The sequence below is a fragment of the Bufo gargarizans genome, chromosome 5 (assembly GCF_014858855.1).
Source record: "Bufo gargarizans isolate SCDJY-AF-19 chromosome 5, ASM1485885v1, whole genome shotgun sequence".
Lineage (NCBI taxonomy): Eukaryota > Metazoa > Chordata > Amphibia > Anura > Bufonidae > Bufo > Bufo gargarizans.
This window is the reverse complement of record NC_058084.1, coordinates 81852957-81870082: the sequence shown is the minus strand read 5'-3', so window position 1 is coordinate 81870082 and position 17126 is coordinate 81852957. Positions and strand designations below refer to the sequence as shown.

Below are 17126 nucleotides of genomic sequence, written 5' to 3'. Positions count from 1 at the left end.
AGTATTAGGGGTTCTGTTGTTCCGTGATCCGTGTCCGTTTTTGTTTCCGTGTGTCTTCCTTTTATTTTTGGAGGATCTCCAAACATGAAGGAAAGTAAAAAAATAATCTAAGTTTAGTTTGCCATGTTTAGTTTGCCATGCAAAAGATAGGAAAAAAACGGACGCGGATGACAATCTTGTGTGCATCCGTGTTTTTTCACGGACCCATTGACTTGAATGGGTCCGCGAACCGTTGTCCGTGAAAAAAATAGGACAGGTCCTATTTTTTTCACGGACTGGAAACACGGATCACGGACGCGGGTGACAAACGGTGCATTAGCCAAGTTTTCCACGGACCCATTGAAAGTCAATGGGTCCGCAGAAAATCACGGAAAACGGAACAATGGACAAAGGACACAACAACGGTCGTGTGCATGAGGCCTTATGGAGGTCAGAATACGGCTATGAGTTATTTATTAATTTTTTTCAATATTAAAACGCAAGAAAAACTTACATATGTGGTAGTGCCAGTTTTACTGCATAGTGAACGCTGTAAAAATAAAACTCGTAAAACTGCGGCGGAATTGTGTTTTTTTTTTTTCCACTGGTCCACATTGCTTATCATCACATAAAATGAATTTACTAGCATCTTGGACCAAAACCGTAATTTAGAATATCATGCACAGGACAGTTAGGACAATAGATGTCCCATTTTAATGTTGCTGAGCACTGGACGCCATCACAACCAACCTGATCTAAGATGTTTACAGTATCCTAAGCATTGTGTTTCTCTCTTCTGATTGGCCAGCATGGATCATGCTTTTTAAATACTGACTTCATGTATCATAGGTATGCTAGCCTCAGTCTGTTGAGAAGGGAACGCTGCTTAACGTACAAGAAGTAATTATTGTCGCGCTAGCACCTATCAGCGCTGTTTCAGTGGAACATCAGATAAGTTAATTGATGAAAAATAAAAATGAAAAACTGAAACCAAAATTAAGTCTGATTAAGGCCTCATGTACACGACCATATCTGTTTTATGGTCTGTGGATCCACAAAACACGGATTCCCAGCCATGTGCATGCCACCATTTTTTAAAACTCTTTTAGAAATGTCCTATTCTTGTCTGCAAAACAGAGAAGAGTGGGATATTGTTGTATCTTTTTTTATGATTATTGTTTGTGGGGCTGCGGAACGGATGACCGGTTATGGACAGCACAAAGTGTGCTCTCTGCATCTTTTGCGGGCCCATGGAAATTATTGGACCCTCATCCAACCCACAAAAAATGGCCTGATCAACATAATCTTGCCCATGTCAATTATTTTAATTATTCTGGTTACAGGTGGCACTGCTCTACTGAGTCTCCTTTCCCTTCTCTTTAGATGTTTTTCTCAGGCTCCTCCACTCACATTAACTGCAACCGCTTAACCCCACTGCACCAACTGTGTCCGCCTCCCCCCACCGCACCAACTGTGTCCGCCTCCCCCCACCGCACCAACTGTGTCCGCCTCCCCCCACCGCACCAACTGTGTCCGCCTCCCCCCACCGCACCAACTGTGTCCGCCTCCCCCCACCGCACCAACTGTGTCCGCCTCCCCCTACTGCATCAAAACTGTGCCCGCTTTCACCCACCATTCCAACTGCAGCTGCCTTCTCCCACCGCATCAACCGCGCCCGCCTCCCCCAGCACCAACTGCATCCACCTCCGCCCACCGTACCGACTGTGTCTGCCTCCCCCCACCGCACCAACTGTGTCCGCCTCCCCCCACCGCACCAACTGTGTCCGCCTCCCCCCACCGCACCAACTGTGTCCGCCTCCCTCTACTGCATCAAAACTGTGCCCGCTTTCATCCACCATTCCAACTGCAGCTGCCTTCTCCCACCGCATCAACCGTGCCCGCCTCCCCCTACTGCACCAACTGTGTCCGCCTCCCCCCACCGCACCAACTGTGTCTGCCTCCCCCTACTGCACCAACTGCGTCTGCCGCCCCCTACTGCACCAACTGCGTCTGCCGCCCCCTACTGCACCAACTGTGTCCGCCTCCCCCCACAGTTTCTACTGCGGCCGTCTCCTCCCACAGTTCTAACTATTGACAGTGAAGTATGAAGGCAAAAAAAATAAAAATAATTGTTCATTAATCATAATCGAAGTAAAATGAGTCACAGTGGTTGAATTTTTCACAATTTTGATTTTGGCCATAATCCCCCAGCCCTACTGCTGATATAATGAGGACAGTGGTGAGACCATTTCCAACTCATTTTTTGAAATGGAGATTAACAATTCAAATGAAACACTTGGCCACAAGAAGGATCCCAAATGAGCAGATAAACCATTAAAGGCGTTGATCACCAGTCCTCAGCATCACTGCCAATCACTTATTTTTAATTATTGTGTTACTGCTTGAAATGTATTGTACATTTTTTTCCCCTGTAAATTCACATCCACACCAGGTCCCGTTCTGAAGGCTTTCATTAGAAGAGATGCTGTTAGTGTATGGACTCGTATCATGAATTTTCTATAATAAAAGGCTTAGTTAGCAGAACAGTCTGTGTGAATATTTATGAACTTAGAGATTTTGCTGCCCTGTTCCTGTACATGCCGAAGGTACCTGAAGTTTGCTACATTAGAGCAATATGCTATCTTTCCAATTAATTTACCATGTTCAGACTTTTTATGTCTGGAAAAAATGTTAATTAAACCAAGGTGCTTTTGAAGATCCAGTCTTTAGCTTTTTAAACGAGATTGCGAGTTCTTGATGTTGAATTGTCTCTGGTGGGTTAACCGTTCCAGGAGTTATTATTAATACCCCACAAGAAAAGCACTCATCTCACCCTGATTAGTGTTTGCACCTATTATACAGACTTAAGAAGAGAATATTCCCACAAACTGCAGTAAAATCATCTCAATTTGTATTCAAAATGAAAAAAATAAAAATAAAAAGTATCTGTTCAAAAGCTCATCAGACGAGAATTACAGTACAAAGTCTAAATGACTTTTCCATAGGTATAATACTAAAATAATCAACTGAAAACACGTGTGCGCAGTGTATGGTTTTTGCTACGCATACACAAACGCATAAATATACATGCCATTGCCTGATTTCAAATGTTTTTGAATAGAACCCAAAATGCTATTATTTCCTTAAAGGGAATGTGTCATCAAAAAATTATTTATTGTTTAAATCTTGTTTTTACATTAAACTTTTTTTTTTTACTTTTTGGTGATCTTTGTCTTCATTTTCCATGTCAGTATCTATACTTAAAAATAAAATAGTAATAATATGTTAAGCCATCCTCTTCTGTAAAGATAACTTTTCAGTAGCCATCACATTATCATCACAGGAAGGATTACAATGACAGATATCACCCATGTACATACAACACAGGATCCACCATTCACAATAGGTGATAGCATAGTTTATCTCCTCCCTCCTGACTTCTGTACAGGTCACAGAGCATGCCTAGAAAACTCTCCCATAGAAGTCAGTGGGGTCCCCTGCAGTTTCTTGTGTCTGTGGTAGGGTTGCACCGGTATTGAATTGAATTGGTAAATGAATACCACTACGCCACCAATGAAGATAACTGGCCGCACCTGAGGGGTTAACTGCCGCTGATCACAGCTCCCTGTCATAGAGGTTGGGTGCCGGCTACGTGATTCTGCCGCTAGCACCCGCCTCCTGTATCTGTATTTAACATTGCAGTAGTTATCTTCATTAGTGGCACAGTGCACCCCCCCCCCCCCGTATTAAAAACATTGGTGGCGCAGTGCGCCCTCCCCGCCGGTATTACAATCATTGGTGGCAGTGGCAGTTGTGATCGGAGAACCAGCATTGTAATCACAGGGCTCCAATCGGTTACCATGGCAGCCAGGACGCTACTGAAGTGTAAAGTCCTATTCAGCCTAATAGAGCTCTATTAGGGTGAACAGGACAAGGGATTAAAAGATCCCAGGTTCTAGCCCCTAAGGGGGAAATAGTTATTAAGTATAAATAACCTCCTTTCCCAATTTTATATATAAAATATATAAACAATAAATAAATAAACATATTACATATCGCCATGTCCGAAAAGTCCAAACTATTAAAATATTTTTAAAAATCTCCAATGCGGTGAATGCCATAACGGGGAAAAAAATATAAAAAAACTGCGCGATTCGCCATTTTTTAGTCACTTTGTCCGATCAAAAAATAGGATAGGACTGTTCGATTAATGGCCAGACGTTGCATAAAATGCGGAATGCACACGGCTTTTTTGACGTTTTATTTTTTTCGCATGGTATCGAGTATCGCAATACTTTTTTATGGTATCGAAATCAAATTTAAATTTTGGTATCGTGACAACCCTAGTCTGTGGCCCACGTGGCTGCTCTCCAAGAACAGGATGTCTTCACATATTTTAGGCCTAGTGGCCAGTGTGAAAACTGCAGAATTTAAGGACTTAAAAAAAAAATATATATATAGATAGGGACTGTAACTGATCACCTGGCACCCGACTGAGTACCTCCGTTGCTGGATGCTCCTAACGTTTCCTGAGGTCTCCAAGCACTCTGGCAGACACCACCATCACCGAACCTAAGAAGCATATAAATCCTCTCAAGCATATGAATGCTGTAGACAGTGGAATAGGAAACCATACGAATAGGTTTACGCTCCTAGCAGTCAAACTGGAACAGCATACCATAAATCCTCCCCCAAGAATGAGACGACACTTCACCTTGAGGGTTAAAACAGGAACTGACTGTACTTGCACGTACAGCCTCTTTTATTCACAAACCACAAACATAGTACTGCCCACAGGGTTTTGAAATACAACCAATCAATATATTACAACACATACAATTTAAGTACAGCAACCAATCGTTCACGCCCCTAGGGGACCAGAAGGGAGACTGCGACACAGGACAGATATGTAGCAATTCAGGATACAGACACAACGCATCCCCACAATGCATCATGGTTTCCTCCTCTCTGCCCTGGAGACACCCGAGGAGCAATCCAATTATCTCTCAGGACAAAGGGAAATCGCCAATACACGTGGAGACAACAGGACAGACATCACCATTTAAACACACAATGGGACAATGGCACAATGGGACAATAGAAACACACCCAGCATATTCCTCCCCTCTGTCTAGGAGACAATTGAGTAAATTTCTGTATCACCCAACTATCTCCTAAGCTGAAAAGTTACACCTCTCATAAATTGCCACAACTTCGTGAGCCTACATTGTACATACACATAACCCACATCAACCCAACCAGTATAACTTGGGGACAAACCCATCCAAAATTCACTTGAATAGGTTCAGGGGTTTTAAAAGTTAGTAAAAGTATCTCAAAGGGCCATAATCCTGGGGCAGGAGGCTGGCAAACAGCCCCCTCCAAAACACTGTGGCGAGGTTGGTTTCGTCACAGGGACATTTAAAAATGTTAAGAAAATCACCAAAAATTCAAAAATATAAATGTTTATTATAAAAAATTGATTTAGACAATAGATCATTTTCTGATTATACACTCCCTTTAGTAGAGGACTACAGTGTTTTGTTGTGTTTTTTTTTCTTTTTGTCTGTAAATATCAAAGAAATTATTGAGTAATACATTGATATATAATTTTTGCTGTGTACACCATATTTTTTTTCTCTTATGTGTTTCAGTGCTTGATACATAAGAGCGAATTACTCCAACTTAATGATTAAAATTTTTGTCAGAATTGTTTTTAAAAATAACTTACAATGGTGTAAAATAATAAAAGGAGTCCTATTCACCTCACCACATCCCAACTGTTCCGAAGTTGATGCTTCCTTGGTTTCCCCGCTGGTCTCTGTTGACAGGACATGTGATCACTGCAGCAAATCACTGACTTTAGTGATGATGTGTAAACACAACTGAGGTCACTGCTGCAGCCAGTGATCGGTCTCTTTTGGTTTTATACTGTAGTGGTACTTCAGGGGCTCTGCAAATGTAACATGACACTCAAGAACCAATCCAGCGAAATCTGCCTTCGAAAAGCAAAATGGCGCTCCTTCCTTTCTGAGACTGGTGGTGTGTCCATACAATGGTTTTACGATCGCATATGGTCACTAAATTCTACAAAATGCTTGTTTGGTCAAAACTCTCACTACACCACGCAAAAAAAACTACATATGGTGCTCCTTTATTTCTTAGTCGTACCATGTGCCCGTGCAGCAGTTAATGGCCACATATATATGTTTCTGTAAACTACAGAATCGGGGTAATAAATATTGTGGTTTATTTTGCTGTTAGCCCTTACTGTGTTACAGGAGAAAAATGGATTCAAATGAAAATCTAAAAAAAAATATGAAAATTTTAGATTTCACCTCCATTTTCTTTTAATTTATGTGAAACTCCTAAAGGGTTAATAAAGCTTCTAAAATCAGTTTTGAATAATTTGATGGGTGTAGATTCTAAAATGAGGTCATTTATGAGTGGTTTCTATTATGTAAGCCCTTCAAGGTGATTTAAGAACTGAATTGGTCCTTAAAGTTGTAAGCCATTTTTGCATCTTGACAATGTGTTCTTAAGAGGTTAATAGTCTATAAGACTTATCAGCTATAATACACGTTATAAATTGTATGCATTAATACTATATCTCATTGAAGAAAAATGGTAAAATACGTCCAAAGGATTTTATTTCATTTTGGGAGACGTGAGATAGAAGTGAGAAGACCTATATTTGTCATCTAGATGTGGAGCGCAGTACAGGAACAGTGAGCTGCAAGCAGATGGGGCTCGGTGGTAACCGGCTCCCTAAGTGACTAATTATTACCCTTTTTATACTAGCGTTCGTTGCTTATCTTTCTATCCCCAACTGGATCTTGAAAACTTTTCTACAGAAATGTAGCCAAAGTAATATTTCACTCACCCATATGTGAGATCTAATTCTAGTTAATCTAAATTTATTGGGAACATTTGGTAGCATCATCAGACCGATTAAATAATTGCATATAAGTGTACATTTGACTTTTGTGGGCTGTAAACATTTCTATATAATCGTTTGTGTTATTTATAGTGAGAATGTTATGTTTAATGAGAGAGAAATAAAGTGATGTATAGTTGACTGTAGAGATGCCTGTTCATGTGACTTGTCGTGTCTGTCATGTCATATTCTGTTATATATCACACAGACATACGAGGGGGTACCCAAAATAAACAGGAATTCATTAATAAAAGGAGCCTATTTATTTGTACATTTTGAAATTACAGTTTAATTCAAAGTACTCTCTATTTGAAGCAATACTTTTGTACAAACGCTTTTTCCACTGCTCAAAACATTTTTCGAGCTCATCGTTGTTGATGCCATCGTTGTTACTTGTGGCGTTTTTTCGTTTCAACTCTTAAGCTCGCAAGAGCTTACAATCTATGAGGAGATAGGGGTGACACAAAAGGTAACAAGTGCTTGTTGTACTATGGTTAGGTCGTCTTAACATAATAGGGGAGAAGATATAAAGATGCAGGAGCCTGTCACCAGCCAATCTGTAGTGCTTCTGAGTGTAGATATTTGACGATGGATCAGGTTCAGAAGAATGATGCTGAAGGGTAGTGTGAGGAGCGGGGAATAGAGAGGAGTTAGATCAGAGGATGTGATAGGCTAAACTTAGAAGATGTATTTTGAGAGAGCGCCTAAAACTGTGGATGTTGTGAATTAACCTAATTATTTGGGGCAGGGCATTTCAGAGAACTGGTGCAGCTCCAGGGAAGTCTTGGATACGGGAGTGAGAGGTTCGGATTACGGTGGATATCGGTCGTGAGTGATTGGCTGAACAGAAAGCATGGGTAGCATGGTAGACAGAGATGAGGGAAGAGATCTAGGGGTGTGCTGTGGAGAGCTTTATGGGTGAGAATGAACAGTTTAAATTGTATCCTGTACTGAATGGGTAACCATTAATCTATCAGAGCAACTGGAGCAATGAATGGAGAGATCTCTGCATCCATGTGAGGTACACTGCTGGTTCTAGCTTTGTTAGAAATGTATTGCCATGTACTATTTGATGTCTGATTTTCACTTTTTACATTAATCATGGCATAATCCCTTTAAGTCAGCTTTTTCTGAGCCTGGCTGTACATGGGGTTGTGCACAGTGACTGATCTCTGTATACACACTTATGGAGTATTTAGGCGAGCAGATAATTGTAACAGATTGAATGCTAATGATTCATGTTGGTTGTTAATCGTGCAATGTTAATGTATGTAGCCACTGAACAATTGTTCCAAAACCGTTTATGTGAACGAATGAATTATTGTTTTGTCGTTATTCAATGGTGGTAATGTAAAGGTACATTGTGTGTTCTTTCGACAATGTAATTGATGTAAAAACTTGTGTTTTATGGAAATCGTTGCTGTCTAATACAGTCAACTGTCCTCGATTAAGCTAGTTAACGATCGCATGTGAACAAGCTTGTACATGATAGTCTTTGCATGAAAAGGCTGGTCTGTCCTCTGCTTTAATTCACTCAATCTGATTTTGCGTCAATCCCGTAAACGATTGTTTGTAGTAACATCGTTTGTAAGGCTGAAAAAGCCTGTTATTCTGCAAGTTGATCCAAAGGAAGGCAAAAAAAAATCCCCATGAGGTAGATGCCAATTTTTTCCTAATTCTAGCAGAAAAAATGTATTCACTCACCTAACTCCGCCATTACACACAGAATGCTGCCAATCACTGATAATAACCGAATGGGACGTCTTGAGCTCAGAAAGAGCAGAGATTTAAAGTAGTTGAAGTTATGCACTATGCACAGGATAGGGGATAACTGATTGGTAGGGATCCGACCACAGGGACCTCCACTGATCCCGAGAATAGGGGTCCCATTCCTCCGATCTGGTCAAGCATGCTTCCTGCCACTCTATTTATTCTCTATAGGACCACCGGAAATGGCCAAGCACTATTCTTGTCTATCTCTGATTGTCACCTAGAGCAGGGGTCAGCAACCTTAGGCACTCCAGATGTGGTGAGACTACAACTCAAAGCATGCTCCATTCTCCGCTGTGGGAGTTCTAAAAACAGCTAAGCAAGTGTGCATGCTGGGACTCGTAGTTTTACCACAGCTGGAGTACCGAAGTTTGCCAAATCCTGACCTACACAATGAATGGAGCAGCAGGGCGCACGCTCAATCAGTGGAGATTCCAGTGGTTGGACCCCCACCGATCAGTTAGCTATCCCCAATCCTATCCCCTATTCCGATTGCATTTTATTGTGACTGGTTCGCTTTAAGCGTTTTTTAGTTTGCCATTTCAGAAATATTAGCAGAAAATGGTCAAACACTTTAAGTACACACTTATCATATCCATTTTAGAATTGCTAGATATATATAGATTTGATTTCCGGATGGTGACTTTTTATGAACTTGATGCATACCCCTGCTATACTTGTGTGTCTCTGCTTATTACGGCAGAACATTATTAGGCGTTTGCGTTGGTGCGTTTATTAATAAAAAAACAAGAATCGATAATACTAAAATAATGACGAGTATACATTTTGTCATCAATTATTCATTGTATTTCTACTTTAGGAAGGCAAGACTACAAGAAAAACAAGCCTGTATTAAAAGCAACGCGGCTAAAAGCAGAAGCCAAGAAAACAGCATTCGGGATTAAGGTAGACATGTATTTGATAACTCACATTAACTTTCACTGCATGTCTGCTTCCCTTTTCCCCCAGGATGTGCTGTGTGAATATTGATTTCTGAGAGAGATTGCTTATGACACTTCAAACCCTGAGTACAGTGTCTGCACCTAAAATATTTATCGTGCGCTGCTTTACTTAAGGCATCGATTAACCCTCTAATTGCTGCCGACAATGGATTCAAAGGTTTTTCAATTGCCCTTGTGTTAAATACTACAAGCACCATTGTGACTCACTCATATCACTAAGAAGGAACTTAGAAAGTTGCAGTATTCTTTTTTTTGTACTGTAATTATCAGGCTGTGCCTTCATTAATCTTCTGGATTTGGTGATACACAAGCACAGCTTATGCATTTCTTTTAATGTGTTATGTAACCTATAAAGAGTCAGTGTACTTTCACACAATTTCATTTAATAGAGAATGGCGTAACTAGCACATTTCTAAATCACTTCATTTAAAACATCTGCTTGCATGCGCCTGAAAAAAAGCTGCAAAATCATGGCCACTAGGGGGTCTCACTTCCAGTCCACTGCCTGTTGTCAGGCAAGATCCGTCCCTGGTAACAGAGACTCAGAAGATGGCTGAGAGGAAATGGGGCATGTCAGAGGATGATGAGTTCCTGAGCCTGAGAAAACAACTGCTTCTACACTGCTTCTTAAAGGGGTTGTCCCATCCTGCAAAGTTGCTTTCATTTTGTTCCTTCTAGCATAATAATTAACTTACCCTATGCATGTTATTTTCAATATGGCCTCCTTCTCTCCCTATTCCTAATTCTTCTTTCCCCTTGTTTATTGCTCTTTGTCAGGGGTTTCAGCCACTGCAGTAGTGAGCGGGCTTGCACAGAGTCTAAGGTTCCTTGAGCTGGGCTGTGGTGGCCTGGAACCCAGAAGTGCACATATTCGCACGTGCACGCCATGTACCATCCCGGCCACCTCTCTGCTGCTCCATAGAATCGAATCGAAACAGCTCCTGGGCATCTTGGAGCAACCTGGCAGTTGTGAAGACCCTGTTTGAGTCCTGCGCTGGCGACCCTGATAACAGAAACTACTAGTAGTTGTATTGGGAGCGCACCGTACAGGCAAGCACTCCAATGCCTGTACTATCGATCAAATCATTGAACTGCCCCGTGAAGATTCAGGAAGCAGGGTGCTGTGGCAGAGAAAGATTAGTCAACAGTGCAGATAGGACAACTCCTTTAACATCACAGTAGTCTCCAGCCTTTCTGTAAGTGTTATTTATCCCTCCTTTTCTCCCTCCATATCAGTTCTGTGAGCTCCAGCGATAAAAAAAAAAAACACAGTAAAAAGTACAGTGCTGGCAGGTAGGAAGCTTTCCCTGCTGCTGAGTGAAATGCATCTAGCTGTGCAGATAAAACCTGAATAATATGGCTGAAAAAAAAAACATTAGGGGCAAGCCCAAATATAACTGTTCCTCCGCAGTTATGATTGTTCAAACAAACACAGCCATTATGCAAACTTTTGAAAACTCGGGTACACTTTAACCCCTTAGGAACACAGCCTTATTTCACCTTAAGGACCAGGCCATTTTTTGCAAATCTGACCAGTGTCACTTTAAGTGCTGATAACTTTAAAACACTTTGACTTATCCAGGCCATTCTGAGAATGTTTTTTCGTCACATATTGTACTTCATGACACTGGTAAAATGAAGTAAAATTTATATTTTTTTTTGCATAAAAAAATACATAATTTACCAAAAATTTGCAAATTTCAAAGTTTCAGTTTCTCTACTTCTGTAATACATAGTAATACCCCAAAAAATTGTGATGACTTTACATTCCCCATATGTCTACTTCATGTTTGAATTATTTTGGGAATGATATTTTATTTTTTGGGGATGTTACAAGGCTTAGAAGTTTAGAAGCAAATCTTGAAATTTTTCAGAAATTTACAAAAACCCAATTTTTAGGGACCACTACAGGTCTGAAGTCACTTTGCGAGGCTTACATAATATAAACCACCCAAAAATGACCCTATTCTAGAAACTACACCCCTCAAGGTATTCAAAACTGATTTTACAAACTTCATTAACCCTTTAGGTGTTGCACAAGAGTTATTGGCAAATGGGGATGAAATTTAAGAATTTCATTTTTTTTTGCCTAATTTTCAATTTTAACCAATTTTTTCTACTAACAAAGCAAGGGTTAACAGCCAAACAAGATTGTATCTTAATTGCCCTGACTCTGCCGTTTACAGAAACACCCCATATGTGGCCGTAAACTACTGTACGGCCACACAGCGGGGCGTAGAGTTAAAGGTGCGCCGTTTGGTTTTTGGAAGGCAGATTTTGCTGGACTGGTTTTATTTACACTATGTCCCATTTGAAGCTCCTCTGATGCACCCCTAGTGTAGAAACTCCATAAAAGTGACCCCATCTAAGAAACTACACCCCTCAAGGTATTCAAAACTGATTCTTACAAACTTTGTTAACCCTTTAGGTGTTGCACAAGCTTTAATGGAAAATAGAGATACAATTTCAAAATTTCACTTTTTTTGGCAGATATTCCATTTTAATATTTTTTTTCCAGTTACAAAGCAAGGGTTAACAGCCAAACAAAACTCATTATTTATGGCCCTGATTCTGTAGTTTACAGAAACACCCCATATGTGGTTGTAAACTGCTGTACGGGCACACGGCAGGGCGCAGAAGGAAAGGAATGCCATACGGTTTTTGGAAGGCAGATTTTGCTGGACTGGTTTTTTTGACACCATGTCCCATTTGAAGCCCCCCTGATGCACCCCTAGAGTAGAAACTCCAAAAAAGTGACCCCATTTTAGAAACTACGGGATAGGGTGGCAGTTTTGTTGGTACTAGTTTAGGGTACATATGATTTTTGGTTGCTCTATATTAGAGTTGTTGCGATACCAAATTTTTGATTCGGTTTCGATACCATAAAAAAGTATTGCGATACTCGATACCATTCGATACCACGCGAAAAAAATAAACCAAAAAAGCCACGTGCATTCCGCATTTTTAAAAATGGCGAATCGCGCAGTTTTTATAAAAAATTTTCTGTTCCGGCATTCACCACCTAGATTCTTTTTTTAGATTTTAATAGTTTGGACTTTTCTGATGTGGCGATATGTAATATGTTTATTATTTATCTATTTTATATGTGAAATTGGGAAAAGGGGGTGATTTATACTTCATATTTTGGTGGGGGGTTTTTTTACATTTTTTTTTTTTTTTACACTTTTTATTTATAACTATTTCCCCCTTAGGGGCTAGAACCTGGGATCTTTCATCCCATGTCCTATTCACCCTGATAGATCTCTATCAGGGTGAATAGGACTTCACACTGTCCCTGCTGCTCTGTGCTTTGTGCACACAGCATCAGGGATGTTACCATGGCAACCAGGGCTTCTGTAGCGTCCTGGCTGCCATGGTAACCGATCAGAGCCCCAGGCTTACACAGCTGGGGCTCCGATCAGAAGCTGCCACTGCACCACCAATGAGGGGGAGGGGAGAGGACCCTGTGCCCACTGCCACCAATGATTTTAATACTGGGGGGTTGAGAGGGGCCGGTGCACTGTGCCACCAATGATTTTAATGGGATGGGGGGTTGAGGGGGGGCACACTGCACCACCAATGATAATTACCCCTTTATACAGGAGGCGGGTACTGGCAGATCAGCGGCAGTTAACCCCTTAGGTGCCGCACCTGAGGGGTTAACTGCCGCTGATCGCAGCTCCCTGTCAGGGGCAGGGTGCCGGCAATGCGATTCTGCTGCCGGCACCCGCCTCCTGTATTGTGTTAAAGACTGACTACTTTATATGGGACTCCAGACTTTCACTATTAGGCTACAGAGAGTGGCGCCCAGCGATGTCCCAGCACTCACCATTAGTCCTGGGCGCCGCTCCGTTCGCCCGCAGTGCCCCATTACTGTCTCCTCTCCTGCTCCACATGCTGCTGATTACTAACGGAGCGATGGGAGGAGACATCAGCTTCACTAGTGGGCCCACTAGTAAAGCTGATGTCTCCTCCCATCGCTCCGATAGTAATCAGCAGCATGTGGAGCAGGAGAGGAGACAGTAATGGGGCACTGCGGGCGAACGGAGCGGCGCCCAGGAATAATGGTGAGTGCTGGGACATCGCTGGGCGCCGCTCTGTGTGGGAATAGTCCTATCATTGGTGGCTCAGTGCGCCCGCCCCTCCTCCGCCCTTCTCTTCTCATTAGTGGCGCAGTGCGCCCGCCCCTCTCTTCTCATTGGTGGCAGCAGCACAGGGGGGAGGGAGGACAGCTTCCTTCTCCCCGTGCTGCTGAGAGAACATGAGCGCGCCGATAGCAGCGCGCTCATGTTCAGAGATACTAGACTGCGCAGAAGCGCAACCCAGTATCGAAAAAACTGAAATCCCGGTATCGTATCGATACCGGGACAAAAGTATCGATTGGGTATCGAAATTTCGATACCCGCAACAACCCTACTCTATATTACACTTTTTGTGCGACAAGGTAACAAGAAATAGCTTTTTTGGCACCGTTTGTTTTTTTCTAATTTACAACATTCATCTGACAGGTTAGATCATGTAGTAATTTTATAGAGCAGGTTGTAACGGACGCGGTGATACCTAATATGTATACAATTTTTTTTTATTTATGTAAGTTTTACACAATGATTTCATTATTAAAACAAAAAAAAATGTTTTAGTGTCTCCATAGTCTAAGAGCCATAGTTTTTTCAGTTTTGGGGCGATTATCTTAAGTAGGGTCTCATTTTTTGCAGGATGAGATGACGGTTTGATTGACACTATTTTGGGGTGCATATGACTTTTTGATCGCTTGCTATTACACTTTTTGTGATGTAAGATGACAAAAAATGGCTTTTTTTACACCGTTTTTTATTTATTTTATTTTTTTACGGTGGTCACCTGAGGGGTTAGGTCATGTAATATTTTTATAGAGCCGGTTGATACGGACGCGGCAATACCTAATATGTATACTTTTTTTTTTATTTATGTAAGTTTTACACAATGATTTCATTTTTGAAACAAAATAAATCATGTTTTAGTGTTTCCATAGTCTAAGAGCCATAGTTTTTTCAGTTTTTGGGCGATTATCTTGGGTAGGGTATGATTTTTGCGGGATGAGATGACGGTTTAATTGTTACAATTTTGGCGTACATGCGACTTTTTTGATCACTTTTATTACCTTTTTTGGGAAGTAAGGTGGGCAAAATTTCAATTTTATCATAGTTTTATTTTATTTTATGGCGTTCACCGTTCGGGTAAAGTAACATGACCGTTTTATAGATCAGGTTGTTACGGACGCGGCGATACCAAACATGTGTAGGGAATTTTTTTTATTTTTCATTTTTAATCAGTGATAAATGTGTACCTTTTTTTCACTTTATTTTACCCAGACCCACTTGGTTCTTGAAGATCCAGTGGGTCTGATGTCTGTATAATACAGTACAGTACACTATATAGTGTTTTGTACTGTATTTTACTTACACTTTGTCTGAATAGATCTATGCCTTTAGCACAGATCTGTTCAGGACCTTCCCCGTCTGCTCAGTTGTGGCCACAACTTCGCAGACGGGGAAGGGTAAGGAGGGGGGCTCCCTACCTCTGTGACCCCATCCTGTCTGGGGGCTGCAAAGGGAGCCCCCTCTTACTGTTAACCTTTTCCATACCGCGGTCCGTACAGGGTTAAACGGCTGACATCGCATCACAGATGTCAGCCGTTTATACCAGGGTGTCAGCAATGTGCCGACACCCTGGTATACCCACTGGCCACCAACGATTATTCAACGCCCGCAACCCGCCCCCCCCTGCACCCCGCTGACATAAAATCATCCGGGGGGGGGGGAACATATATATTTTTGGCATAATAAAGTTTCTGATCCCCGCTGTCAGATTAGCATATGTTTTCCATAGGATTGCATGTAAAAAAAAGTATACAAAAAAAATTGTTCTATACAGTAAACAAAATATATACTGGTTTACTGTAAAATGGAAGATAGTAAAGGCACATACACAGATTGTGATTTTTTGCTGCAAATTTCTGTTTTGTCATGCAAAACGGCACATGGTTTGCACAGGTTAGGTCCCTGTTTATATAAGCCTTATGCTCTCCACCAAACGTATAAACTTGCATATAAAAAGTATTACAACATATTCCTCAGTGCATCTATTGACTTTAACAGGGTTTTCTAGTTTGCATAAATATTCTTTAAAACAATCGTTTACAAAGGTCGCTGTTATTGCTCCTTCCATTCTGGGCTGTAGTGACCATGTCCATGCAGCTCTTTCTTACTTCCTGTGATGTTATGTCCATGGATGTGTCAAAGCAGCAACAGAGGCAGTGATAGTAGGTGCCCATGTAGTTAGCTGGGTGGGAGGAGCTATAAACTAGCTGGGCGTTGTTGGGGCAGTGATAGGGGAGTGTGTATGTAACTATCTGGTGGGAGGAGCTATAAGCTAGCTTGGTGTTGTTGGGGTAGTGACAGGGGAGTGTCTATGTAACTAGCTGGTGGGAGGAGCTATAAGCTAGCTGGGTTTTGTTGGGGCAGTGATAGGGGAGTGTCTATGTAACTAGCTGGTGGGAGGAGCTATAAACTAGCTGGGCGTTGTTGGGGTAGTGATAGGAAAGTGTGTATGTAACTGTTTGGTTGGCAGGAGCTATAAACTAGCTGGGCGTTGGGGCAGTGATAGGGGAGTGTCTATTTAGCTATCTGGGTGGGAGGAGCTATAAGCTATCTGGGTGTTGTTAGGGGTGGTGCTGGAGCTGTGACAGGGGAAGGAGAAGTGCATTATGGTTTAGATACAGAAACCGGAAGTGCTACATGCAGGATGGAAACAAACCAGAGGAATTAGTTTACATGGTGAAAGCGGGTAAGGAGAGTCCAAACTAAAAAAAAATCATAGGGAAGACATACATTAGGTAAGCAACTTCATGAGCATATCTGGTAAGAAAAAAAAAAATCCCCTTTAAGTAGTCAAATGTAGTTCAAGGGAATATAGTTTTGACTATATTTGCCCTTCTGGCATATTGTACACTTATTTTGGTGGGCAGAATAGCATAGTCTTTTCTTTAGGGTGATGTACGCAAATGTAATGTTTTATATTTGCATATGTTAACGGTAAATGTTGCAACTCCATTTTGGTGGAAAAAAGGAAAGGAAAATATGTATATATGTTTATGTTTTTTAACCCTTTGAGGACACAGCCATTTTTCACTTTATGTGGTGACGTCAGTGAGTGAGCGCCGCCCGCACTGCCTGCTGTTACCGGAGCTAAGACAGAGTAAGGTATACAAGTAAAGAGTCGCTGATTAAAGTTAAAGTTACTGTTTAGTTTATAAATGTGTTCCTGTAAGCGGCGTGGCCCTGTATATTCTAACCCCCAGGCAAGCGTCCCTGTCACCATGGGAACGCCTGGGGGTTAGAATATACCATCGGATTTGAGTTTTCACGCTCTCACTGAGATCGTGAAAACTCAATGATTTACTGTCAGTCTCTCCCCTCCTCCTCCTCTGTTCTCATTGG

The 17126-nt window shown here is 41.6% G+C and overlaps 1 protein-coding gene across 1 annotated transcript in view; it reads left to right on the top strand.

Moving 5' to 3' along the window:
* The window catches only part of TRIQK (triple QxxK/R motif containing), a 136903-nt gene that overhangs the window by 85958 nt on the left and 33819 nt on the right, over window positions 1-17126 (top strand). The window contains exon 4 of the mRNA XM_044294335.1: window positions 9507-9592. Coding sequence (XP_044150270.1) covers window positions 9507-9592 — 86 coding nt within the window. The remainder of the gene's footprint in view (window positions 1-9506; window positions 9593-17126) is intronic.